The sequence below is a fragment of the Typopeltis vanoorti genome, chromosome 20, assembly GCF_054136105.1.
Source record: "Typopeltis vanoorti isolate ZY-2024b chromosome 20, IOZ_Tvanoo_1.0, whole genome shotgun sequence".
Classification (NCBI taxonomy): Eukaryota; Metazoa; Arthropoda; class Arachnida; order Uropygi; family Thelyphonidae; genus Typopeltis; species Typopeltis vanoorti.
In genome coordinates this window covers 75,279,300-75,303,265 of record NC_143568.1, presented here as the reverse complement: position 1 = coordinate 75,303,265, position 23,966 = coordinate 75,279,300, and the positions used below count along the sequence as shown (strand labels likewise).

Here is a 23,966-nt window from a genome sequence, read left to right as displayed (position 1 = left end):
TCGTATATGAAAAAATTAGTGCATGGAACTTAAAAAGGTTGGCCACCTCTGTTCTAGACCATCCTCAATGTCATTAATATGTAAGTGATATCAAGGTATATCACTTACATATCACTCATTTCCCTTATCCCACTCTACTGTCACTCTAGTACAAAATTTGAGCAGTATGCTAAAACAAGATCTACCCCCTTAACAAAACCATGCTGCTCTCCAGTGAGTATTGTATGCCATCTACCCAGTTTTGAATGTGATTTCTAACCACCCTTCCATTGGTCTATAATTTGTTGCATCAGCCTTAACTCCAGCCCTAGCTTCATGCTCCATCTTTGTTTAATGGAATTATCTTGCTCTCCTTCTATATGTTGAACAATCCATAGCAGGAGAAAAGGGTCAAGGACATAGCTTCAGCACTTGTGCTGATATCCCATCCTATCCCACTATGGTATTTGAATCAAGCTCTTGCAATAGCTTTCATATTGCTAAATGATTTATCTGTATTCTCTCATCCAATTACCTCGACATCCAGAAAGGGTATGCTTAATGATGAGGTGTTTTTATTGTATGGAATGAGTGACCTGAATTATCTCATTTATGAGTTTGAACTGCACCATATTTTTATTATTATTATTATCTAAGATCTCCAGGGAGTCAAGGACTCATCAATGAAGGCTGTAAATTACCCAACCCAGCTATCATACCTACCCTTGAATTCATTCACACTAGATGCACTCACTACCCGTAAGGGCAAATTATTCCACTCACTCACTGCTCTGTGGAAGAAAAACCTAGCTCTTATCCCTTTCTTGACTGCAAATAAATTTAACTTCCATGGATGTCCCCGTGTTCTCTCCCCACCTTCCATATAACAAAAAATTTCATCAGTTGAAATGCTATAACAACCATTCAAAGTTTATAGACCTCTATCATATCACCCCTCTTTCTCCTGTTAACCAGAGTCTGTATTCCACATACTAGCAATCTGTCCTCATAATCTAAATCCCATAATCTGGATATAATCTTTGTAACTCTTTTTTGCACCCTTTCTGCAGCTTCTTTATCCCCTTGGAATCCGGGAGCACAGTAATCCAAGTGTGGTCTTATCAAAGCCTTATAAAGAGGCAAAATTACTTCCTTATCCTTACATGCCAAGGTTCGTTTCAACATACCAATTATCCTCTGAGTTGTATTTGCAACTTTTGCTATGCGACCTTTGAACTTTAAATTCTTATCCATCAATATACCAAGATCCCTTGCCTCTTCAGTTTCTTGTAGCATAACCCCACTAATAGAATATGCCGCTGGAACTTTAATCATGCCAAAGTGCATAACTTTACACTTACTAACATTAAACTGATAGCCATTTTCGTTTGCCCAGATTTCCAGTCTATTCAAATCATTTTGTAATTGCTGAATATCAGTAGCATCCCTGATTGCCCTGCCTATCTTCGCATCATCAGCAAACAATTGCAAATCTGATGATAGATCCTGCTTGATGTCATTAATGTATAGATTGAACAATAATGGCCCAAGGACTGAACCCTGAGATACACCACTGGTTACCTTAAATCTGGCATATTCACACCCACTGTATACCACTTTTTGATATCTGTCTGTCAACCATCCCCTGATCCAGGTCAATAGATTATGTTCCAGTCCCATATTCTCCAGTTTACACAACAGCCTATCGTGTGATTTCAAATGCCTTAGAAAAATCCAATATTATCATAGTGTATCCATTCCCTTTATTCAACTCGACCATAACATTGTTATAAAATATGAGCAAATTGCTAAAACATGACCTTCCTTTAGTAAACCCATGCCATTCCCTGCATAGTATAGAATGCTTGTCTACCCATTTCTGTATGCCAGTTCTTACCAACTTCTCTAAAATCTTCACTACCACTCCAGAGATACTAATAGGTCAGTAGTTAGACACATCAGTTTTTGCACAACCCTTGTGCAATGGAACTATCATACATTCCTTCCATTCCTGTGGTATCATTCCTGAGCTGAGACTCAAGTTATACCAACGTGTGAAAGGCATAGCCAATTCAGCTGAACATTCTTTTAACAGACGGGCAGATATTCCATCTGTCTCTATTGACAAATTCTTATCCAGGTTATGCAAGAGCTCTTCAACCTCATTTTCATGAACCTGTAACCCTTCATCCAATGTAGCAGTAGCACCATGCACCATACACCTGGTTGATATATCTTAGCAAAGTGAGCACTCATTAACTGAACAATCTCCTTGGTTTCTGACACTTGTGTACCATCTGCATTCAATAAAGTTATTCTTCCACATTCATTCTTTCTTTTGCTTGCGACATAACGATAAAATTCTTTTGGATTGCCTTTAGCTTGCATGGCCAATTTCTTTTCATACTCCGTTTTAGCTTTTTTCACAATACTCGTTACTTTTCTGGCCTGAGCTTTATATATTTCATAACTCTTCTCACTCTTATTCTCACGATATTCTTTCCACATCAACTTCTTGTGGATCTCTAGCTTAATAAGGCTGCACATCCATTTCACTCCCAACCTATTTATTCTTCGAACACTAGGGATACATTCAGATACAGCCTCATTCAAGCACTTTTTCAAAGTTTCCCATGCATTGCTGACATTTTTTCCATTCAGTAACTGATACCATGGGACCAAAGATGGTATCAGTTATCAGATGGTATTCTTCTAAGTTGATCATAATTTCCAGCTTTGTAATTCAGCACTTCAGTAATTAATTTGCAAGAAGGAATCAAAAAATTGTGCAAAGTGGGTGCATTTGACTAGTTCAACAAGTTGGGCCTGCAAAATCATGAAGATCAATCTCATTCCAGATTTTAATCACTTAATCCTGAAACACTCCAAGTCATCAGAGCTGATCTGGCCACAAACACCCATGACCGTTGCCAGAAATCCATGCATGAATGCATTCATGTGTACTTTGCATACAATCCAGTTATGATGATGCCATTCAACTGTCACTTATTCCACTTGATAGCTAATTACATGATGGTGCTTTATTGCTGTTGAGGATGTCAAGAGTTTTTGTCTCTAAGAACTAGGCCTTGTATCACTGATGCCAGTTGTTTAATGGGATGAAAACAGTATAAGGAAGGAATTAAACAGTAATTTTTTCAATATTTCAACTCATCCAGAGAGAGAGAGAGAAAATGAGACATCTTCAAGGAGTACAGCATAAATTGTCACACACACACAAGAGGAATAAATTGAAGTGAAACTTAGTAAACCAAAGTCTAGAGTTCTGGTTAGGATGGCCTCATATTATAAAGGGATTGAATTGCTTGCAGAGAGATGGATCAAGATCATTGAACAAAATGACTTATTTTGTTGAATTAAATTTATTTTTGTTTCTCCCTTGTAATTTTATGAAGTGTTAAATGTCCAAAAAATTGGATTACTCTTTATAACTCCTACTATATTTCACATTTACTGTGCTTAGCAATATAGTAAAACAATATTTTAAATATTAAGTAGCATTTCTTTATACATTTCAAAGAAATTAAATGTGATTACTTGTCATTGATGTCATACATTAATAGTTTTCCATGCCCATTAACATTCTAATTTTTATTTGTTTTTATTATGCAGAAAATTCTTGAATTTTAAAGAGAGTCAGATGTGGGTAGCAGAGCACGTTCAGGAAAAAAATAAATTATAATGATAATAAGCATTATATGGATATGTGATATCAAGATATTGCTGTACCAAAGATGCATATGATGGTCATTCATGTTGAAAATTTGATGGTATGAAAGGTATGTGATGCAAAGTAAATTAAGCAGTACAAATTTTTTTGATTCTTTTTCATGCCACTGTCAAGCTAAGCTATTCACAGAATGCTTGCAAAAACATCTCGCACAATTGCTTTGTGTTCGGTGGCCAACTTTATCAATGCAGCAGATAGAATTGTAATTCCCATTGCCATCATTCCAATGACTGACCATTATAAGTGGAATCTCTATTGGCAGGGTTGGATTCTTAGCTCATTTGCATTTGGATACATCACTAGTCAGGTATTTTTTTCATTCTTTTACATAATCTATAACTCATAAATAAAATATAAGCCTTTACATAATTATCAGTTATACATAATATGTGATGAAATAAAGATTTTATAATTTTTTAACATGTTTGCACAGGGCAGTGTCTGCATATGCACTAGCTTTAACTTATATATATGCCACTTCCACATCAGATCATCACATTTTAATCAGCATTTGTGAAATGTCTTAATGATACTGAAAGTTTCAAATACAATTTGAAATGATTTCAAGTTTATACACACACACAACACATCTTTTTTGCTTTAGAAAATTTGCTTTACATAAACTGTGTGTTTTCTATACCTAACGACTGTATTATAAACAGCTGTTACACAATTTTCTACCACTGAAAATTTGAAAATGGATGTTAGGAGAAATATGTTTAGTTAGATGCTATGTTTAGTGCTATAATAAATCTGCTTGGCTTGAATGTATGCATGCAGCATAGTGTTTGTGGAGGGAAGTGTTTTTCATTATGAAATGTCATTCCAGTTATCTCTAATTGCATTAATTCTTGCTAAATATGGAACATAGACTGTACATGTCTCTGTACTGTATTTAGTGATACAGTAAAACTACTTGTTTTTCTTGCTACTGCAAATAGTTTTTGTTGGGGATCCAGTTTTCTAAAAGAACAGACGTAGTAAGTAAAAATTTATTTATTACTGAATAAAAATGAATCCTATATGTTATAAGAAGTGGACTGCATCTATTGATCTCCAATAAAAGACTAGAATATGCAAGATACCTGTTATTGATAAGACAGAAGAGCCGCTGACATAAAGACAAAAAAAAGTTATGTAATGACCTTAGAATTTGCAAAATGATGGATAATTCTGATGATGATGATCAAAAATTATTTACATATATATCATATATGTAAGTAATATAAGTGTATATATATGTAATATATCATTATATGTCTTCTTCCTGCCCCTGGAAGGAAGAAGACCCAGAGGAAGACCAAGATATTATAGGTGGATTGATACAGTAAAATGTGCCTTAGAAGATAGAAATATAAGATCTGATAATGTTGTAGTCTTGACAGGTGACAGATTGATTTGGAGGAAAATTGTAGATAGGAAGTTAGTAATGATATAAGTTCTTCATGTAGTACTATCATAATATCCTGTACACCCCTTGAGGGTACATGTCAGGAATTTGATGATCATGATCACCAAGAATATAATCTCTTGGCATCTTTAATTTATGTAGAAAAGTAGTATATGAAGAGCAGAATACCTGGTGTGTTCTGCAAGGCTCTGTGGTATTAAACAATAGTGGTGCTTGTAACACTACTGTTCAATTTGTACATAAATGATATAGGAAATGATTTGAAGGGATATTTCAGTTGTTTGGATGTAAAATTGTAAGGTGATGTAGAGAGCTTGTAGGATTACTTGCAAGGTAACTTACAGGATGAGTAGCTCATCCTTCAGGTTATTGAAGACCACGTTAACAATCAGAGATAAGGATGTTATCATTCTTCCTTATATATTCGCATCTAGATTAATGTGCTCAGGTCTGGTTAATTGGGTTTATTCTGGATCAGGAAGTAGTGGAGAGTATCCAGAGGGTAAGTGACCAAGATGTTGAGTGGTCTCTGGAAGTCTTCCTGTGACAATAGATTGAGGGTTTGTCGGTTGCACAAGTTAATTGATAGGCAAAAGAAGAGGGGATATAATAGGAATGTTTAAGTTACCAAAAGGGTATTGATTTAAAGGAAATATTTTGACACTTAGATAGAGGGAGTGCAGAACAAGAGGGCATCCCTGGAAATTGAGTAAGAGTTTACTATATTTTTTCACTTAGAGAATGGTGAATGATTGGAATTGGTTGCCAGAGTCAGTTGAGTGCTTTGTCTGTCAGCAAGTTCAAGTGTGGATAAACCAGAATCGAAGTACAGTAGGGCCCCCCCATATCCGTAGGGTTTGGTTCCATCGTCTTCCACAGATACCCGAAACCGTGGATAGTAGCGAACCACTAGTGAGTCCCAGATTTTTGCACACACACACACACACACACACACACACACACACACACACACACACATATATATATATATATATATAGCAAAATTGAAGCAGGAAACTATTAGTAAATTGACATTGTCTCACGTGCTAGGACTGTAGGGTTCTCTAGTGAATATGTTATGTAATTAATATATAATGTATACACTAAATTGTATGGCTAAATAAATAATAATAAAAAGAGCTTATTAAAAGTTTATTAAAAAGAGTTTATAAAATTATTTTTATTAAATGAGGCAATTTCTAGACTACCACTTCACCCGTACTATCCAGGGATGCTATCTACCACATTTTGGCACACATTCCATTGCGCCTCAATAATAATATTACATATTTATTTAAAATTATCATGAAACAAACAATTTTTACGTGATTAGAATCTACGAGGAGCAATGGAACGTGTGCCCAAATGTAGTAGAAAGCACCCCCGAATAGTACGGGTGAAGTTGCAAACCAAAAAAACTGCCTCATTCAATAAAACTTCGTCTTTAGACAAATAAAATTTAACCCACATAATGATTATGTAGAACGAAATGAGAAAATATGCTAATGAAAATGTAATTGTTAATAAAATATTAACATTTCTATTCTTATTAGGAGGAATCGACTGAGATCAGAACACCTCGTGTTCAGCTACATATTTATTCATCTTCTGAATAAATTGGCAGTCGGTAGGCAAGCAAATGATGTGAACGGCTGAGGATCATTGATAATAGAAGCTTTGTTGACTTTTTTAAAAAACATTGTTATTGGAAGCTGCCATTTTTGTCTCTTCAATTCAGTAAACAGGTTCTGCAAAGGTTCCAAAGCTTCTGTTATTGTGCGAGTAATTTTTATGCTGCGCTCCATCATTGGATCATAATCTGTTATCTGTTCTTTTAATGTTTGAGCTGTTTGAAATATCGTGGCAAATTTTCGAGTGTCCATGCTGGTGGTTCTTGTTCACTTTCATCCTCATCATCATCTTCTTCTGTAGAAGATTTGGCAAGATCTTTCAACTCCTCGTTAGTGTGTCTATCTGTGTAATCCTTCAATTCTTCTTCTGTCATATCGTCAAATCCTTCTCCACCTATTTTCCCTACTGTGTTAATTATAGTTGTTATCTTTGAGTTAATAGCAGGGGGGAATTATGAAATGGCATCGCTCCACAAATTCTTTCAGCATGCAGTTACCGTTTCTGGTTCAATTCGTTCATTGCTCCCCTTGATGAATACAATTGCATTTGCAATTGTGAATGATTTCCAGCATTCCATGACTCCAACATCAGCAGGATCCTTAACCATTGCACGAATCATATCGAAAACTTGCCAAGCATATGAGACTTTGAAGCATCTAATGACACCTTGATCGAGTGGCTGAAGCAATGAGGTTGTATTAGGTAGGAAGAAAACCACTTGAACATTTTAATCTTTGGTGACTAGTAACTCAGGGTGCCCTGGGGCATTGTCTATTATCAATAAAACTTTAAATGGTAATCCTTCTCTCTCTCCAAGTATTTTTTCACCTCCGGAATAAAACATCGATGGAACCATTCCGTAAATAACATGGCTGTGACCCACGCTTTCGGATTTGATTGCCAAAAAATAGGCAGACAATTTTTGTTTTTAAGGGCACGTGGATTCTGTGCTCAGTAAACAAGGCCAGGTTTAATTATATGACCAACTGCGTTGCCACAAAGTACCAGTGTCAATCTGTCCTTAAATGCTTTAAAGCCTGGTGCTTGCTTCAAATTTTTATGGATGTAGGTCCGTTGGGGATTTTCTTTCAAACAAGGCCTGTTTTTCATCACAATTAAAAACTTGCTTAGGATGATAACCTTTCTCTGCTGTAATTTTTTTAAAATTCTGCTGGGAACAATGCAGCAGCTTTTTCATCACACGATGCAGATTCTCCCATAATTTTTATGTTTTTTAGATTAAACCTAGTTTTGAATCTATGCAACCAGCCCTTGCTTGCTGTAATGACTTTTCTTCCTCTTCTGTTTTGTCTTGCGGCCACGTCTTCATATAGGATCAATGCTGTTTGTCGTAACATGTTACTGTCAATAGGAATCCTCTTTCTTGTCATGTCTTCCACCCACAAATTCAAAGCTTTCTCTACCTTGAGTGACGCACTGTAGCCATAACTTTTACATTTGGGCACATTGGAAATACTGGCATGAATTTTTTCTTTGTTCTTCAACACTACACGTATTGAAGATTTGTTTTTATTATAGATCTTGGCAGCGGTTGCAGTTGAACTTTTTTCCCTACTTCAATCATGTTGATAATCTTTGATTTTTCACTAATACTGAGCACTTCACGTCATGAAGCCATCGTTAAATTTTTCACAATTTATTTACTTGAATTTAAACTCAGTTTTTAATTGCAATGACACACATTTGACAGCTTTCTTCGACAATTCGAGTAAAAGTAAACATGAACAAACACGCACATTTAAGTCCACACGCCTAGCAAAAGAAGCATGTTTCGAATAAGTTTTCAGCCTGCACATATACATGTTTCCGGCATGGCACCCGACCGTTTTGCGCACTTTTTTCGAACCCGCGTGAAATAAGTGAAACCGGATATGGGGGCCTACTATATTTCTGGAAAGAAATACAGCAGGCCCGGTTTGCTTTGCTTTCTGGTTTTCTTATGCAATTTACAGTTATCTTGATGGCTATGTGGTTGCATTGAGTGACATTACAGTTATAGTTCGCCCACCGATTAGAGATCCTTCGACACTTCTGCGCATCTCAGAAAAAGGAGAATCCATTCCGACAATAGGATAATCACACCGTATTGTGGGATGAGTTGTTTATTATTACCGGTCAGAAAATTAACTTCTCTTTTATGATTATTGTAGTTAACTATGTTGCTTGTATAACAGTTGGAAAATTTTACCTATAAAGCACATGATTTCGTGTGTTAGCGACCAATTCGGACGGCCTTCATTTCTTTCTCCCCGTCAGCATGAATCGACTCTTCTTGAAGACGCAAAGCAGGGACCTACAAATGGTGGGCGAACTATAGTTTCTTTCGATTTATTTAAATTAACATGAAGAAACACAAAGAATAAGTAATACAGTAAATCCCCAAAGTTACGTGGTAGGTGGGACCAACAAAAAGGGCGTAAGTTGAATTCGCGTAACTTGGGGTATAATTTTGCATGTAATTTATATATACAAACATACAATTGGGACCAAAGGTTTACAAAAACACCTACATTTTTTAAGAAATATAATCATAACTGTAGTTTTTCGTACATAAAAGGTAGGTGGGACCAACAAAATGCGCGTAAGTGAATTCGCGTAACTCGGGGTATAATTTTGCATGTAATTTATATATACAAACATACAATTGGGACCAAAGGTTTACAAAAGCATCTATATTTTTTAAGAAATATAATCTTAATTGTAGTTTTTCGTACATAAAAAAAAAAGTTATTTCGATGTCGATGGTTTCATAAAATCTAATAGATTCGTTTGACAGCATAATGTCTTTTTCTTGTCACACAAAATTTCTTCATAGCAAGCTAATGATTTTTTTATTCCTTGCCTTGTGGCTACAATTCATTCCTCGTTAGAATCTATGTCATCCAAAATCTGTAAACCTTTCTTTTATGATTGTTCTTACTGTGGATTCCTGTAGATCGAACTTCTTTGCTAGCTCACAAATTTTCATTCCGCCTTCAAAATCCTTAATAATGTTGAGTTTTGTTTCCAGAGTCAATGTTTTTCTTTTCTTGCTAGCAGTAGAAGAATCAGACTCGCTTCTTTTGGACGACTTTATTATTTTTTATGTGGTAAAGTTTTTATGAAGAACATAACATTAAACAATCGCAAGGTTTGTAGACTATAAAAATCGTGTATGAATGGAGACTGCACGAAAAACGTCAGTGCTTGTTCACAGCATGTGCGACACTGGCGAATGCGGCCATGCTTGAAAGATACAACTAGTGGTGAGGAGTGAAGCGGAACGGGGATAAGTACATATAAGAAACTGTGTAACTCCAGATTCATGTAAGTCGGGGTATGACTGTACTATTTATTTAAGGCCATTCTCAACAAATGAGAAGAAAGTTTTAATACTTGTTTCCACAAAAATTCTGGACTCGGCTTAATAGAATACAAACGGGTCATGGCGTATGTGCTGATATACTTTTTAAATGGGGTAAACGACCTTCCCCACATTGCGATTGTGGAGCTCAAAGACAAACTGTCAACCATATTGTGACCCAATGTTATTTTAGAGCATATTCAGATGACAAATCAGACTTTTTAAGTGCTTCCCAAAGCTATGAACGATTTGACTAATATGGATATAACCTTTTAATTTTATTGTTTATTAAAATGACTTTTAACTTTATTTGCTTTTAAAATGACAGTGTATTGTACTGCATGTTTTGTTATTTATGCCAATAAATAAATAAGGCCATATATTTCAGCCTGAATATTACAGCCCATCATCAGTGGCAACAATAGTTAATTAGAAAGTAGAACGTGAACAGTGGATTGATTTATTATTACCCTAAGACCCCATGGAGTCAGACTCATCTAGGAAGTCCCTTTGTCACACACACACACACACACCCCCCCCACTCATCATACCATGCCTTAAACACATTTAAATTCTCTGCAGACACCACTTTCAGGCAAGGCATTCCAATCATTCACAACTGTACATGCAAAAAACCTGCTTTTCACTCCCTTGGTCATCCCTCCTCCCCCTTATACAGCTTCCAGGGATGACCTCTTGTTCTCCCCTGATCTCCCACCATTTTATGTAAAACCTCTTCAACATTGATCCTGTTACAACCCCTTACCAACTTGTACATCTCTATCATGTCATCCCCTCTTCCTCCTCTCCGCTAGACTCTGCAAATTGTATCTTCTCAACCTTTCTTCATACTCAACATTCCAGAGACCAGAAACTCCCTTAGTCAGTCGCATCTTGAGTCTTTACATTATCCCTTCATCCTTTTGAAACCAGATCTGTGCACAGTAGTTCCATATGTGACCTAATCGAGAACACATACAATGGAACCAGAATCTCCTTCCTTCTTACAAGTCAGTGTCCTTTGCATCATTGCCAAAATTTGTTCTGTTTTCACAATTTTGGCAATGTGGCCTCTATATTCTAGATCCTTATCCATCATCCCCCAAGATGACTTATTTCCTCCACTTCCAACAATATATCCCTGCCAAGAATAAATTTACATCCCATCTCTGTTTTCCAAGTTTTCAAACCTTACATTTTGCAAGATTGAACTGGCATCCCCACTCCCATGCCCATTCACATAGTCTATTCAAGTCTTCTTGTAAAGCCACAACATCTGCCCTACTCCTCATTGTTCTTCTCAACTTTGCATCATCTGTAAACAACTTAATATCCCCATTCAGATCGTTCCCAATATTATTAACATACAGGTTAAACAGCAATGGCCTTAAAACTGAATTTTTGTGGAAGCAAGTAAAGGTAAGAGCTGCGTGATGTTGTACATTGAGGAAATATTGCAATATTAATTATTCATTAGCTATTTAAAAAAAAATGGGTGAGTAAAATAAGACTTTCCCATATCTTAGAGAGAGAGAGAGGTAATCGTCTGATTTTAAGTTCAAATTGTGAAGTAAGGCCTCAGCACTTTCTTTAAACAAGTGTTCAAATTTATACCAACATGGAACAACTGCCTCTCTCTATCTAAGATATGGGAAAGTCTTATTTTAATCACATCTTAATTTAAAAAAAAAAATAGATAATGAATAATTAATATTGCAGTATTTCTTCAGTTATACCATTGCATTGTTTTATGTTTAACATCATGCAGCGCTTGCTTTTTCAAATCAATCCATCGTTCTAACTATTGTCACTACTGACGATGACCTGTAATATTCAGTTTGAAATATATGGCCTTAAATAAATAGTATTACTTATTCTTTGTGTTTTTTCATATTAATTTAAAGAAACCGCTCATGGCACAGGTATTTCTTAAATAACAGGTTCTTTCAATATCCATTTAGTTACTGTTAAAATCAGGGACCATTCTTAAATGATATCACACATTTGGAAGGAAAAGGAGCATATGTATTTTGGAATAATAATAAAGCATTCCAAAGTCAAAGCTTGTTTATTTTCCAAATGTTTCCAGTTATATAAAATTTTTTTAAAATCTTAAAATCATTAAAAGTTTTTAAAAAAATGCAGAATACAAAACCAGGATCCATTTATATGAACTTCATTAAACAAAAATAGGAATAAATTTCTCTGGAAATTTTAGAGGCAAAATTATATTTTTAAAAAATTGTGATAGTAGGCAAGAGCAGAGGGTTTGAAGATCTATTATGGACGGGGGTAGGGAAGAGATACGACAAAGGAGATCCATATTGCTCTTCATATTTATACTTTTGTGTTAGTAATAATTTTGCTTAAAAACAAATATCCATTATAGGGAATTTACTTTTTAACCAGTTGCAACTTGTTCACTAGAAAAGTCTTTATTTTAGTGATACTAGTACATAAATCATTGTGTGAAGTATTTGAAAGAAAAGAATATTTCTTATTCATGCATACACCATCCAGTCATTATAGATGGTTTACAACAACCAGTATCTTTATATTGGTTTCACAAGGTAGGCTTCATAGTTGTTGTGCCATCATGCGCAAAATAAAATAATAGGTGGATGTGACAAGTATTTCAGCACTTGTATGTCCTTCCCTGCAAAATTGAAACTAGCAGAAATATTCTTTGTCTTATATTGCTTTTGGACATGAAAGTGAAAAAAGTGTGGAATTTTTTATGCAGATTTTTTTGATCCAAGAAATATGCCCAGTGAATTAACAATCATCTATAATAGATATTTTCAGGGAGTACAAATGTTACTTTATATATATACTGGAAACTCATTACTAATTTACCCACATGTTACATTCTTCATTTTTATTTATTTTGTTTTCTGTTTAATACAAGATCATATTTTTGACCCCTAGGTCTTGAATCAAGATTTTTCGTATTTATTCATCGGGCTCCATTATATGTCATAATCACAAACATCACACCTGAACATAAAAAAAAGTAAGTGTACATTTAAAATAGGTGAACTTATACATATTTCCACATTCAAAAAGCAGTCACTAGCAGTTACAGTTAATACATTCAAATATGAGAAGAGTTTATTTATCCTGAATTGCAGTTATAATGAACTTTTCTCTCCTTACCATGAAGACCAAGGAACAAAATTGTTACCCTACAGACAAAAAAAAAAAAAATAATAATAATAATTCCTTTGTAATACAGTTGGTTACTTTACATCTGGTGTTTCATGATACAGTTCACCCTTCCATTCTGTTCAATTTTATCCTCCTTTATTCTGCATCATAAGTTTTATATAGAGCTTCATCTAGCCTTTTATGTAATGCAGTTTATCAAGATAATATTTTAAGTCTTTTTTTCCCCTCATTTTTATGTTGTTTCATAGGAGCCTCTGTAGCTTAGCCATAACTAGCTCTTTTAGTTGAAACAACTTGCATTTGAATCTCATCTACAATGCAAAGAACCTTTATACAACTGGAGATGCAGGATTTTCTTTTCTCTTTAAAATTGAGATTTTCATCTCACAAAAACAAACAGTTGAGCAGAGAATACACTCAGATATATAAGTTTATAAGACTATGAAAATAGGATTAACTGTTTTGTTAGAGCATTAATTGGGTTTATATGAAACCAAGTTACTTGTGAGAGTCGGCTGAGCCTGACACGTAAGAAGGGGAAATGTTGTTTCAAGCATACAAGTACCATGGCTATTGCATTCTATTCTGTGTTTAGATATTTTATGTTAGATATTAGATATTTACATTTTAACATTTTAGGCATTAGAATTCCTTTGTCCAGTGTGAAATCACCACCTAGCTTATTAGTGACCTGAAGTAGTACCCTTGAAATAATTAACTGACTATACATAAGGAATTTCATTAAAAAAAAAAAAAAAAAAAAAGAATGCATATCATAAGAGTACATTAAAAAAAAAAAAACAGTTTACACGAAGCTAGAATTAACATGGTTATGACACCAGACATTGCAGAGTGCCTCTATTCTGCTGCTCTGTGGCCAGTCACATGATGCTATTAGAACCCATGCAAAATGAGAGCGTAATTATTAACACAGTTATAATCAGATGTTATAATAATTAATTTAGCAATTTTTCCTTTTAAACTTTCTCTGTATGGTACAGAGAACACTTAAAAAGAAAAATGACTAAACTATTTACTAAAATAAAGAGCCAGAAGGCTTACTTCAGCAATGCAAAATTATATAAATTAAGTTGATATTAAATCCAACATCATTTCAAAGCCAAATACAGAAACTATAAAAGTTTCGTGTAAAAATCGACCAGAGAGAGAGCTTGTGAGAATACACTCGCCACCATACTACGAGTTGCCCTAGCCGAACTTTATAGGAGACATGAACGCTCAAAGTACCCCCATATATTTGCTTCCTATTGGTCCATTTTGATAAGGTTTCACTGGTCTGACAGCTGTTTTAAACTCATTGGTTTTTGTCAGAGACCAGGCAGAAACCTAAGAAAGCAAAAACTCTCAGTACTAAGGAATTTCAAGCATCGGAGAGGTGTATTTTCCATAAGCAAACTCTCAGTCGGTGCATAAAGTATTTACTAAATAAAGAGTCGAAAGACTTCACTTCGGCGATGCAAAATTATATAAATTAAGTGGATATTAAATCCAACATCATTTCAAAGCCGAATACAGAAACTATAAAAGTTTTGTGCAAAAATTGACCAGAGAGCTTGTGGGAATGCACTCGCTGCCATACTACGAGTTTCCCTACCCGAACTTTGCATATAAAATTGCATAAGAGATATATATACTTGAGTCTTAGAGAATGATGATTAGTGGAGTACTTCAGAGCTCAGTACTAGTGCCACTACTCTTAAATTTTTATATCACTGACTTAAGGGAAAGATTTAAGAAGAGATATTCAGTTGTTTGCCCTCCCATATTGCAAAACAATAGTTTTGCATCATCAGCAGAGGAGAGCAATAGTTCATAAAGATGATATAGATATCCTGCAGGATGATTTAAATAAATTGGCATTGTAAGCAAAGGATAATGATTGTCAATTTAATATAGTAAAATTTAAGGTTATGCTCTTTGGGTTGAAAAGGTTGCATATAGTGTACCATATTGATGGTAATGGCTTGCAGGAAATTGATGAGGCTAGGGACTTGGGGATAATGGTGGACAAAGAGTTGAAGTTCAGAGTGCAAAAGTTGGTAAAATAGCTCAACAAATTACTTGGATGTTGAAAAACATGCTAACAAGTAAAGATAAGGAACCTATTATCCCTTTTTATAAGACTGTGATGCGCCCCACATCTTGACTACTGCACGTAGATTTGATCACATAGATTTCTTGGGGACCATGAGGTGGTCGAAAAGATTTTTGGTTACTCACCAAGTTGGTGACAGGTCTGTGGAATATTCCCTACGAGGATAGGTTGTGGGTTACAAAGTTTAGTTGAAAGGTGGAAAAGAGGGGACATGATAGAAACTTTTAACATATTAAAGGGGTTTTATGAAATTGATGCAAGTGAAATTTTTCAATATATGACAAATAGTCAGAGAACTAGGAGCCATCTGTGGAAGTTGTGTAAGAGTGTGGTTAGTAGGGGTGTGTGGACCAGATTTTTGTGCAGAGAGTAGTAAATGAGTGGAACGAATTGCCAGAATTGGTTGTGAGTTCCCTGATGGTGAATGGATTAAAGGAGAGGTATGATAGGATTTGTGTGTAATGGTTGATTTGGTTCTCCCAGTGAGCCTCCAGACACCATGGAGATGCCATAAATAATAATAATACAATGCCGGCCTGATTGGCCGAGTGGTTAGCGTATCCGCTCTCGGCTGCGGGATCGATCCCGCCAATGGCATGGATGTTTGTGATTGTCTGTGATACTAATGATGGTGGTGGTCAATGGCGTTGGTGTAGATGATGAAGATAGTTGCCGTTGGTGAAGACGAAGAGTTGTAGAGTAGGTGCCCTCCCTTGTTGAGTTTTTGAACTCCCTGGAGGTGTGATAATGATAATGAAAAGATCAAGGGTGCTTAAGGGCCAAAACTGTAACTGAGAGGAGACCTCCACATGCGGAAAACCGACCAGGGATTCTGAGCTAATGTCCAATCCTCACCTTCTCATGGTATACCATGTTAGGTTATACCTTGATACTGAACAAACGAGGATGGGCTAGCAATTTGGGATTTAACTGACCTAATTGTATTCTTATTAGCTTCAACCACAAATAAAATGATGGTACATCCTGACAGAATTTCATGCTGGCTGAGTTGTCGCCTGATTAAACAAGGCCCCCATTGTTTTTGCTAGAGAACCAGGGCAAATCAGTGAAAAGTCAGCTACTGGAACACATCCTGAAACACCCCAATTTAACATTAACATCACCAGAGTTCAAGATCAGTACTATCAACACAAGAAGCCTGAATGCCAAAAAAATGGAGCTGGCTGAGGAATTGGATAAGTACCAGATAGATATAATAGGAGTGACTGAAACAAAAAAGATAAAACTTGATAAGATCTTTCTAAGCAATAAATACAAAATGTTATATTCAGGCAATAACAGTCTGGGAAAAGAACAAGTATAGTATTCAACACAAAATACGAGGCTAATCTTCTTGAATGGCAGGCAATATCAAGTAGAGTGATATGGGCAAATATCAAAATGGAGAACTGGACAATGAGACTTATTTGTGCCTGTGGTCCCACAGAAAGCTCTACTAAGGTAGAAGTGGAGGAATTTTTTGAGGCTTTAAATAAAGCAACTGATACAATGAAAAATGAAAAGTTGGTCTTTACTGGGGGATCTAAATAGAAGATTAGGAAATGATTGTCAGACATACAAAAATATTTTGGGAAAATGTGGAGAAAAGAGCAAAGCTAATAATACCTGTTGAATTTCTGCTCAGGACATGAAATGGTTATTACTAACACAATGTCACAACATAAAAATGTGCATAAATTCACAAGGGGAGAAAAGGCAAGGAATAAGAATAGTCTCATTGACTATGTTATTGTTGATAGTGATGTTTTCACACTGGTGCAGGACACTAGAGTGTACAGAGGATTGAAATTGGAAGTGATCACCATTTAGTCTTGAGCAGGATAAAATTGAATTTCATATTGAAAAGAAGAACATGTAGGAAAGTTTTAAAGCGAATTAAAGTTGAGCAGTTCTGAGATGTGAACTGTAGACTAAAATACACAAACATTATTCAAAAAAAAATGAAAGAGTTTGAGAACAGGAACCAAACTTTGGAGATTCAGTTGCAAGCCCCAAAGAAAACATTGATTGATTCAGCCAGACAGGCAAGTGGTGAGGTTGTGTTGGCAATTTGGACAGAAAGGATAGAAAAATCAGAACTACACAAGAAGTTAGAAAGGCAGTGAAGGAAAAGAAGAAAGCATATTGAAAGTTCCTGGCAAATAACCAGCTAACACTCTTAGTGAATACAGAGAAAAATGTAAGAAAGCTAAACACTGTGTAAAACTAGCTAAACAAAAGTCATGGGAAGACTTGGGCAAGAACATAGAAAATAAATTATCAGGAAGGTGGCAAAATATTCTGGAGGCTGTTGAAAAAGCTCAGAAATGGAAGAAAGAGCAAAGGAATTAGGGATAATAAAGGTGATATGAAAAGTGGAGAAAAAGTACCTCGATGTACAGAGCAATTATTTTGAAAAATTGCTAATGAAACAAGCAACGACAACACGGTAATAAAAAAAAAACACTCAACAATCAGGAACACATTTCTATACTAGAAGTAGAAAAAGCTATCAAAAGCCTGAAATGTGGAAAGGCAGGTGGGAATAGATGATATTCGATCAGAAATGCTAAAGTATGGAAGTATAAAAGTCTTGCAGTGGTTGCACTGCATATTTCAGAAGACCTAGATAGAGGGATGAATTCCAGATGATTGGAGTAGAATTCTCATAGTACCCATATACATCATCATCAAATTCCTGCCATGTACCCTCAAGGGGTATACAGGATATGATAGAACTATATGAAAAATTTACATCATTACTTACTTCCTATCTACAATTTTCCTCCAAATCAGTCTGTTACTTGTCAAGATTCCAACATTATCAGATCTTATATTTCTATCATCTAAGGCACTTTGTACTGTATCAATCCACCTATGTCTTGGTCTTCCTCTGGGTCATTTTCCTGCCAAACTGGCAGAGAACACTTGTTTTGCTAATCTTTCCTCGTCCATTCTGTTTAAGTGACCATACCACCTGAGATTAGCTCTGCTAATGCATTCCTGGATGCTGACAATGTCAAGTTCTTTCCTAATATCCTCGTTTTTAATATGATATTGCCATTGATGCCATCTATTCATGCCTCTAATCTTTCTCAGGACTCTCATATCTGTGGTCTCTAGTCTTTGGTCAAGTGTTTTACTTCTGACCCAGCTCTCAGATCCATAAGTTAAAACTAGTTTGAACACTGTCTTGTATACAGCTAATTTAGTATTCTGACTAATTTCTCTCTTATTCTATATGAATTTATTCAATTGACTTCCTACCATACCAGCTTTGTTGATTCTGTTGTCTCTTTCCATATTTAATTTACTATCTTCACTAAAAATCGTGCCTAAGTAGCTGAAATGTTTTACTTGTTCCACACGTTCTCCGTTTACAACACAGTTGACATTTTCAATGATTCTGCCTATTTTCATTGTCTTTGTCTTTTTATTGCTGACCTTCATACCATATCTATTACAACAGTTATTCAATTTAGTCGGTGAATCTTGCAGACTTGTAGCGGATTTATTTAGAAGTATAACATCATCCGCATAAAGCAAAGAGCTGACATTAACATTTCCAATTTTGATATCATGTTTAATACCACTTTCCTTCATAATGTGATCCATATAGATAATGAATAACAGAGGGGATAATGTACATCCTTGTCTCACACCAGATTTAACATTAAACCATCTTCCTGTCCCTTCAATTCTAACTGCTGACTTACAACTCAAATAAAGACTAAGTATTGCTTGATATAATGCCCCATTGACACCATATAACTGTAGCGTATTGAATAGCTTCTCTCTTGGCACCTTGTCATATGCCTTTTCCAAATCGACAAAACTTAAATACAGATCTTTGTTATATTCCCATGATTTCTCCACTATTTGTCGTAAAGTGAAAATCTGATCCTGACAGTCTCTATTTGACCTGAATCTAGCTTGTTCTTCACCAAGCTTTTCTTCCACAATTCTTCTCAACCGTTTCTCAAGTATACTTGCATATATCTTGCCAGGAACACTCAGTAGGGAAAGACATCTGTAATTCTCACATTCAGTTTTATTTCCCTTTTTATATATGAGTACTATGAGAGCTCTACTCCAATCATCGAGAATTCATCCATCTGTCCAGGCATTCTGAACTATGCAGTGCAGCCACTGTAAAACTTTTTATACCACCATACTTCAGCATTTGTGGTCAAATATCATCTACTCTTGCTGCCTTTCCACATTTCAAGCCTTTGATGGCTTTTTCTACTTCAAGTATGGATATGTATTCCTGACTGCATGCCTGGTCAGTATTTTTTACCACTGTGCTGTCATCACTGCTTGTTTCATTTAGCAGTTTTTCAAAGTAATTACTCCATACTTCAAGGATATCTTTTTTTTCTCCCGTTTTCATGTCACCTTTATCGTCTCTAACTCCTTTTACAGCACTCTTTACTCCATTCCTAAGCTTCTTCAACAACCTCCAGAATATTTTGCCACCTTCTTGATATTTATTTTTCTATGTTCTTGCCAAAGTCCTCCCATAACTTTTGTTTAGCTAGTTTTACACAGTGTTTAGCTTTCTTACATTTGCCTATGTATTTTCTAAGAGCACAAGCTGACTTATTTGTCAGGAACTTTTGATATGCTTTCTTCTTTTCCTTTACTGCCTCTTTAACTTCCAGTGTCCACCATGGAGTTCTAATTTTTCTATCCTTGCAGACAACTTCACCACATGCCTCTTTAGCTGAATCAATCAGGGTTTTCGTCAAGGCTTGCCACTAAATCTCCAAGGTTTGGTTCCTGTTCTGAAACTCTTTCATTATTTCTTCAATAATCTTTGTGTATTTTAGTCTACAGTTCACATCTGAGAGCTGCTCAACTTTTATTCGCTTTAAAACTTTCTTACATGTTATTCTTTTCAATATGAAATTCAATTTTATCCTGCTCAAGACTAAATAGTGATCACTTCCAATTTCAAATCCTCTGTACACTCTGGTGTCCTGCACCAGGGAGAAAACATCACTATCAACAATAACATAGTCAATGAGACTTTTCTTATTCTTTGCCTCTTCTCTCCATGTGAATTTGTGCACATTTTTATGTTGGAACATGGTGTTAGTAATAACCAGTCCATGTCCTGAGCAGAAATCCAGCAGATATTTGCCATTATTATTAGCTTTGATGTTTTCTCCAAATTTTCCCAATATATTTTTGTATATCTGACAATCATTTCCTACTCTGCTATTTAGATCCCCAACAAGGACCAACTTTTCCTTTTTTGTTGTGTCAGCTGCTTTTTCTAAAGCCTCAAAAAATTCTTCCACTTCTACCTTAGTAGAACCTTCTGTGGGACCATAGGTCTCACTATGGTCCCAGACAAATAAGTCTCATTGTCCAGTTCCCCATTCTCATATTTGCCCACATTACTCTACTTCAGACTGCCTGCCATTCAAGAAGATTAGCCTCATATTTTGTGTTGAATACTATGGCTACTGCTACATCCTGAATGAAGAACTTTTAAAAGGAAACAATTCATTCAGGATTTAACAAGTCAGATAAATCAGCTGAGAGAAAAAACTTGTACTTGAGCAGAAGAAATAAAGTACTAACTGTAAATGGAAATAGAATTATCTCCTTTTAGTAGAATTGTAATACCATGAAAAGAACTTTGTGTATAAATTAGTATTATATGAATGCATCATGTATACAATGAATGGATAAATTAGATGTAAACGATAGTCCAAAGGTCACAGGTGGGCCTGAGGCATTGGCAATCTCGGAAAGCGATGCATATTCGTTTCCCGGAAGACACTGCTAGAGATCTCGCGATGTGCCGAAATCCCGCAGATGAAGAAAGTAGCGGGCATGAAAAGATTGCAGAAAGTAAGAGGGTGCTATCACAGCTAGTAACAGGGTGCTAAAAAGGGGGAAGTGAAGGGAGAATAAAAAGGGTTTGTGCCCCTTTCTCAGGGCCTTTTTTTTCGCCTATTTTGCTGGATGATGATTCGACTTCTCCCATGGACCAGTAGTTCCTGATGGTGTTTCTTGGCGATAGTACGATATCGGACGATGTGCCTTTCCCTTCGATGTCTGAATTTCTGCCGGTACTAAAGCTTGAGATGTCGGTATATGTTGTCTTCGCTCCTTTGCTGAAAGTTCCGACGAAATAATATCACGGACATATACTATGAACCGGCAGTAGAAACAAGGATGACCCGAAACAGATCGAGAATAGATGAGGGAAAAATGCCAGGTGCAGAGCATAGCTTAATCTGATGAATATAGTGACCCACCACGTGGACACAGGCTTATTGAAGTATCGAGAGGTAATTCAAACAAAGAAGAACAGTTCAGACAGACCTGGAGATCCTGCCCCAAGAAATGGTAAAGTACAGATTTTGTTGTATAATTACCCAGTCGGTAAAAGGGAAAGATCATTGTAGTGTAATAATTGAGTATGGACAGTAATTAAGAACTTTAAGTGATTATTTAGCAGTGGCTAATGTCCATAAGACAAATTGTCTGGAATGATTATAGATGATTGTGACTAGTTTAATGTGCAAGACTAACATAGTAGGTAGAATATTGATTAGAAGTGTATAATGCGTATATTATGTGTGTTTAATCTCTAACTTAAAAGAAGGATTTATTGTTCATGCATTAGAGTATTAATCAGTTTGATACAGTTTGATTTAGTATGTCATTGAACTAATTGAAAGTGAGATTGGTCTAAGTGTATATGTCTTTAGATTCCAATAAATATGTTTTTTCTTCTATACCTGAGTTTTTCCTGTGATATGAATCAAAACTACCACTCATTAATCTGAACCATAGCAGGGGGGGGGGGTTGAAAGAAAGCTATAACATGTTGTTATAGAGGTTACAACTGCAAATCAGAATTTACTTAGCCACAGTAAAGCGTTTAATTTATGAGTTTAAGCACTAAATTTATTCACCTATGTGCACCAAAAGTCTGGAAAAGTCTCCCTGAATAAGAGTCCCCTCTATTCTAAGATATCTAAGATATTGGCTGGCACAGCTTTAAAAAATAAATTTGTCAATATCTGAAGAGGAGACGGCCCCAGAAAGAAATTAGAGGATTCATTTCTTTTAGCAAGGAATAACCTTTAACAGTCAGGGTAAAATTATTACAGATAAATACAGATATTAGAGTCAGGGAACTTTTGTAAGTCTTGTAGTCATTGTAGAGAGATAAATTCATAATGAAAGTAAATTATTATAGGAAAAGTAACACCACATAACAATGGCGCAGACGACAATATTTAACACTACTCCTTCTTTTTCTTGATTGTCATTGCCTGAATATAACATTTTGTATTTATTGCTCAGAAAGATCTCACCAGTTTCAGTCACCCCTATTATGTCGATCTGGTACTTATCTAATTCCTCAACTAGCTCCATTTCTTTGCCATTTAGGCTTCTTATGTTGATAGTACCGATCTTTAACTCTGATGTTGATTTGGTGTGTGTTTTCAGATTTGTTCCAGTAGCTGACTTTTCTCTGTTTGCCCTGGCGAAAACAACGGGGAACAAAGATCTGTATTTAAGTTTTGTATAACTGCAAAAGACATATGACAAAGTGCTAAGAGAAAAGCTATTCAAAACACATTTATATGGTGTCGATAGGGCATTGTAACAAGTAATACTTAGTCTTTATTTGAGTTGTAAGTCAGCAGTTAGAATTGAAGGAATTACAGGAAGATGGTTTAATGTTAAAACTGGTGTCAGACAAGGATGTACATTATCCCCTCTGTTATTCATTATCTATATGGATCACATTATGAAGGAAAGTGGTATTAAACATGATATCAAAATTGGATATGTTAATGTCAGCTCTTTGCTTTATGCGGATGATGTTATACTTCTAAATAAATCCGCTACAAGTCTGCAAGATTCACCGACTAAATTGAATAACTGTTGTAATAGATATGGTATGAAGGTCAGCAATAACAAGCTAAATACAATGAAAATAGGCAGAAGCATTGAAATTATCAATGGCATTGTGATTGGAGAACCTATAGAACAAGTAAAACATTTCAACTACTTGCTCACAATTTTTAATGAAGACAGTAAATTAAATATGGAAATAGACAACAGAATCAACAAAGCTGGTATGGTAGGAAGTCAATTGAATAAATTTATATGGAATAAGAGAGAAATTAGTCAAAACACTAAATTAGCTGTATACAAGACAGTGTTTAAACCAATTTTAACTTATAGATCTCAGAGCCGGATTAGAAATAAAACACTTGACTAAAGACTAGATACTACAGATGTGAAAGTCCTTAGTAAGATTAGTGTAGTGAACAGATGACGTCAATGGCAGTATCAAATCACATCAAAAATGAGGATATTAGGAAAGAACTTGACATTGTTAGCATCCAGGAATGTGTTAGCAGAGCTAATCTCAGGTGGTGTGATCACTTAAACAGAATGAGAGAGGAAGGATTAGCAAAATAAGTGTTCTCTGCCAGGTTGGCAGGAATATATACCCAGAGGAAGATAGGTGGATTGATCCAGTAAAAAGTGCCTTAGAAGACAG

General features: G+C 35.5%; 1 protein-coding gene across 2 annotated transcripts in view; it reads left to right on the top strand.

Moving 5' to 3' along the window:
• LOC150095574 (uncharacterized) overlaps nucleotides 1–23,966 on the top strand; it is a 148,531-nt gene that overhangs the window by 29,217 nt on the left and 95,348 nt on the right. The window contains exon 2 of one of the 2 annotated variants that reach the window (XM_090410180.1): nucleotides 3,613–3,779. Coding sequence is in view for 1 of the 2 variants with exons in the window: in XM_090410179.1 (XP_090266305.1) it covers nucleotides 3,861–4,037 (177 nt within the window). In the remaining variant the exon portion in view is untranslated. Of the gene's footprint in view, nucleotides 1–3,612; nucleotides 4,038–23,966 lie in introns of both variants that reach the window. The other variant, XM_090410179.1, reaches the window with a different exon arrangement.